The sequence below is a fragment of the Juglans regia genome, chromosome 5 (genome assembly GCF_001411555.2).
Source record: "Juglans regia cultivar Chandler chromosome 5, Walnut 2.0, whole genome shotgun sequence".
NCBI classification, from domain to species: domain Eukaryota; kingdom Viridiplantae; phylum Streptophyta; class Magnoliopsida; order Fagales; family Juglandaceae; genus Juglans; species Juglans regia.
The window spans coordinates 21,116,107-21,120,318 of NC_049905.1; the positions used below are offsets into that span (position 1 = coordinate 21,116,107).

General features: G+C 36.3%; 1 protein-coding gene across 2 annotated transcripts; it reads right to left on the minus strand.

Annotated features, from left to right (window-relative positions):
- Positions 1 to 649: 649 nt before the first annotated feature.
- LOC109013750 lies at positions 650 to 3,951 on the minus strand. Of its 2 annotated transcripts, none has more exons than XM_018995951.2 (5): positions 3,788 to 3,951; positions 3,538 to 3,678; positions 2,685 to 2,886; positions 1,772 to 1,816; positions 650 to 848 (listed from the first exon to the last, which is right to left on the minus strand). In XM_018995951.2, exons 1-5 carry the CDS (start codon positions 3,932 to 3,934, stop codon positions 826 to 828), a joined length of 558 nt encoding a protein of 185 aa, XP_018851496.1. In that variant the 5' UTR covers positions 3,935 to 3,951; the 3' UTR covers positions 650 to 825. The 2 variants fall into 2 exon arrangements, with proteins under 2 accessions (XP_018851496.1, XP_018851495.1); XM_018995950.2 differs by having other exon boundaries at positions 1,772 to 1,825.
- Between the last annotated feature and the right edge of the window lie 261 nt (positions 3,952 to 4,212).

The window sequence follows — 4,212 nt, forward strand, 5'->3', positions numbered from 1 at the left end:
CCGACAATCGATCGGTTCCTTACTAATTTCAACCAGTTCTAAACTTCGACGGCCGGTCTGAGTTGGTGTTAGACAATTGGTCGATTTTTTGTACAATCCTAGTATAAAAGGCCTCAATAAGTGATAATTTTAAAATGAAAAAAAAAATTAATAGCCAGATTTTAAATTTTAAAAATGAGTCTAACTCAATCAACAAATAATAAAGAGACCTTAACGTAATTATTGAACCTTATTAAAATCATCAATCTCAATAATTAAAAATTCATGACCTTATTCAATATAACTCATCAAATATTATTTAAGCCCAATAAAATATTCTTAATATAGAATTGGGTTGACTTGTTTCATCTAAGTAAAGATTTATTTACATAATAAAATATTTACATGATATAAAGTGTTTTCATGAAGTTTTGAAAAATGGAGAGAGTTGAATTAAAAATACCAAAATATTTTTCTAATATTATTTTAAAATTTGAGAAAATTAAATTATTTTTTCTGTTTCATTTGGAAGTTTGGAAAAATTGAAATGATTAGTTTGAAAAATATTTGCGTAAATAATATTTGAAAAGGAAATGAGCTGAGATGAAATAAGAAAGGAATGGATAAGATAAAACATATTAACAAACAACCCATTAATGTCAAAAACATAAATGAAAACATTGCAGCCATCCATGGGTAAATTTAAAACAATTTTGAAAACAAAACTCTAAGTAAATCAAGGAAAGTTGAAACATCACAAAAACCAAATAAAAACAAAGTAATATTCTTCCATTGAGGACAACCTCTTTAAACTCCAATCCAAGCATGTCACCTCCGAATATCTTCTCAACCTCCAGGAAGTAACTGACCTGAAAATGACACTCAAATATCCACCAATTGGTCACTCATGTAAAATCAATGACAAAAAATATCATAAAGTGACGATGATAACAGTACGAGTTTTGAAACGATTCAATCAATAATATTCACGATCAATTTTCAAGTGATGCTGATGCATATACTGGCATCTAGACAACCTAAACCCCCATCCGCTTTGGCTTTTCCCTTTTCCCAAAATTAGCCTTCAAATTCAACATACTCAAATGCAGTCAACCATTTAATCCTAATCGTGGTATGTAATCCGGTGCAGCTCACTCAAAATTTTACCCCAATTCAAATTTGCATAACATCACCACCTTTGAAACCTTAAGACTTATACAATGACAAGGACAATGCTTGCCTTACAAATTATTTACTCGTTTCGTCGCACGCTCTATAAATGTTCACCATCCTTTTGGGTCCAACCATCAAACTTGTACATTCACTTATTTACCATTCATTTTTGTCAACCTTTCCCATTCAAGGGTGCAATAAATTAATTTTGATATTTTAAGGTGGAATTGGATCCTCCACTGTTCCTGAACGAACTGAACTCTTCAGCCTAGAGTGGGGGAGAAATAAACACGCAAAGTGAGTCTTACAACATTTATTGAGTATTTAATGTTGCTTGAGAAATTCACTCAAATAGCTATACAATAGTCACTAAATGCCATGGGACCCACTGTGTCTCTACCCCTCTCTCACTCTAGGCCCTATAGTTCGAGCAGGAGCTCTAAGAGATCCAAGATCGTTTGGGAATAAAAACTGTATTGCGAAAAAGGAAATCAAAGAAAAGAAAAATATCATTCAAAAATATAGAAATTAAGGCACAAAACTCGGGACCAAATATATGTGAGAGGAAAGAAAATAAATATATCGATCTCATATCCATTCAAGATGCAAAAATACTAACCATTGACAAGATGGCCTTCCCAAATCCATTCTTTCCCATGGTTTCCTGAACCGACTTGACAAAAATCAAACAAAATAATGAAAAATAAGCAGCAGAAATGGAATCCCAACACAAATATCTATGAAAAATCAAGGAAAAGCAGAGTTACAACAATCACTCCTATGTTTTTGTATTAGTTCACACTTGTATCTTGTAATTCCAAAGCAAATAAAATTTTTCATCACAAGTACTGTTTTGTTATTTCAGTAATTTTTTAAAGGAAAATAAGATAATCAAACCCACAAACTAGTAAGCTAGACCTAAAAGCCAAGAGTTACCTGCGGACACATTCTCTGTTTTTTTTTTTAATTAGCACCGGGTAATTGGGAACAGCATCCCGAGTCCCAACTAATCCCGAGGAGCACAGGCCCTTGGCAAGGAGTTTCCCGCAAGTGCACATAGGGTAATTCAAGGGGAAAATCCCCTCAGTCCGATATGCACCCACTAGGATTTGAACCTTGGACCATGGAGGGAGCATACCACCAAGACCAAGGTCTTTACACCACTTGAGCCAACTACTAGGAGTTAGCTTTGAACACATTCATAGACCTCCCCACATGCACACAAGGTCAATGCCCAACAAATTCTCCCATTTAGATTATGTAATGCTTCTTCTTTGATGTCGAGCCGAAGGTTCTTCTCACCTTGACTACCACAAGGAACAACAATGCTCCCAAAAAGCAATAATTGGTTGACGGAGAACAAAATTATTAAAGTACAAGATGTCCCGTTGGTTGTGAACTCGGGGGAGGCCAAATCAACAAAGGTGCCTCAGTTAATTGAGTGAAGTAACTAAAACAATAACATCTTAAGCATATGCAAAGCTGTAAATAATTAATTAAATCAACCACTTTTAAAAGTAATACTCCTTTACCTTGCTCATCCTCAGCAGGTTTTAGCCTGAAAGACAGCACTGAAATTTCAGGTATAGCATCTCGCACAACAGCTTGGTAGGTCTTAGTCTTGCCTCCATCGGCTAAGTCCCTGGCCTCGAAGGTTATATAATACCTAATGTTATCGTAAAGGTGAGCCATCACTTTTGAAACCTTAACAAGCTCCAGCTTTGCATTTGTCTCCTACATATGAATTAATGATCTCATAATTATAAGTAAAGTGTATTACGGTAAACAGTCAATAACTACGCATATATTTACCCAGATTGAGAAGAGAAACATTTTCGTCAACTAATTTAAGAACCAAGGCTGGAAATATACAAACTGGATTCTTTCTCTCTCTTCTCTCATGACTCTTTAGTTCTTTGCGTACTTGGAAAAAAGTTTCTTGTATTGGATGGAGATGATCTTCATGATTTGCTTTTAGCCTACTCTAGTTCCTAACTTGTATTTCGGAATTTTCACGTCTACACTTGCTGTGTACTTTGGTTTTGCCTATTTACTTGCCAATAAAATTAATCAAAAAAATTTAGAGGTAAATCCCTGCCGATCAAAAACAAGTTTGGGGTAGACCTCTACCTCCTCCTTTCTCTCCTTATAATCAAGTATCATCGTCGTTATTCGTAATCAAAGCGTCCCACATCTGATATCACATAAGAAGCCTTGATTGTAAAAAAACTCTTAGAGACTTCCCTTCCAAGTGATTCTAGGGTTACCATCCATGTAAGCTTCATATAATCATCTCCGTAGCACAAAAATTTTAACAAAACTGAAATAAAGAAAATACGAGAAAATACCGATGCAACATTTCAAAAAAAAAAAAACAAAACCAACCGCGAAGTGACGGTTGTGTTCGTCGATTGCATGCTGCGAACGTTCTTTGTAGATGAGGAACTCATGGTAGTAGGTGTTGAGGTCGCGTGGTTGAATCAAATTGTAAAGGTAGCCGGCGATTATTTCGGGAACATCAAAGCCCTAAAACAACGAATCATTCGATTTGAGGGAGGAGATGAAGGAATGAAGCCAAAATTAAAGATAGGCGTGATCGAGGAAGTTAGAGGAAGAGAATGAATTCGGCACAAACCTCGCTCTTGGCAACTGCAGACCTGTAGAGGGCGCGTTCTTCGTCGGATAAGAAACGTTCATCAATTCCGTCACAGGGACCGAGATCGCTATCGCTATCGCTATCCTCACCTTGCATCCGTCTCTTATCCGACTCTCCCGAATCCATTGGATTTATGAAGCAGCCTGCCAATGTCACGGCACTATATATATGAGCTGAAAAGAACGGATCAAGCGCCACGTGTACATCAGACTTTGCGAAAGTTATCCTGTGATCGAGCCATTTTTGCAATTGACGGCTTATTAATGGGCATCGTGACTTATGCTTCTACAGTAATTAATTATATGTCTTTGATATTGCTTTTCGCCAGATCTCATTCTCTTTTCTATTCTAACATGTCATTTGGCGACTAGTCTCTCCCGCTCTCTCTCAAAAACTCCCGCTCT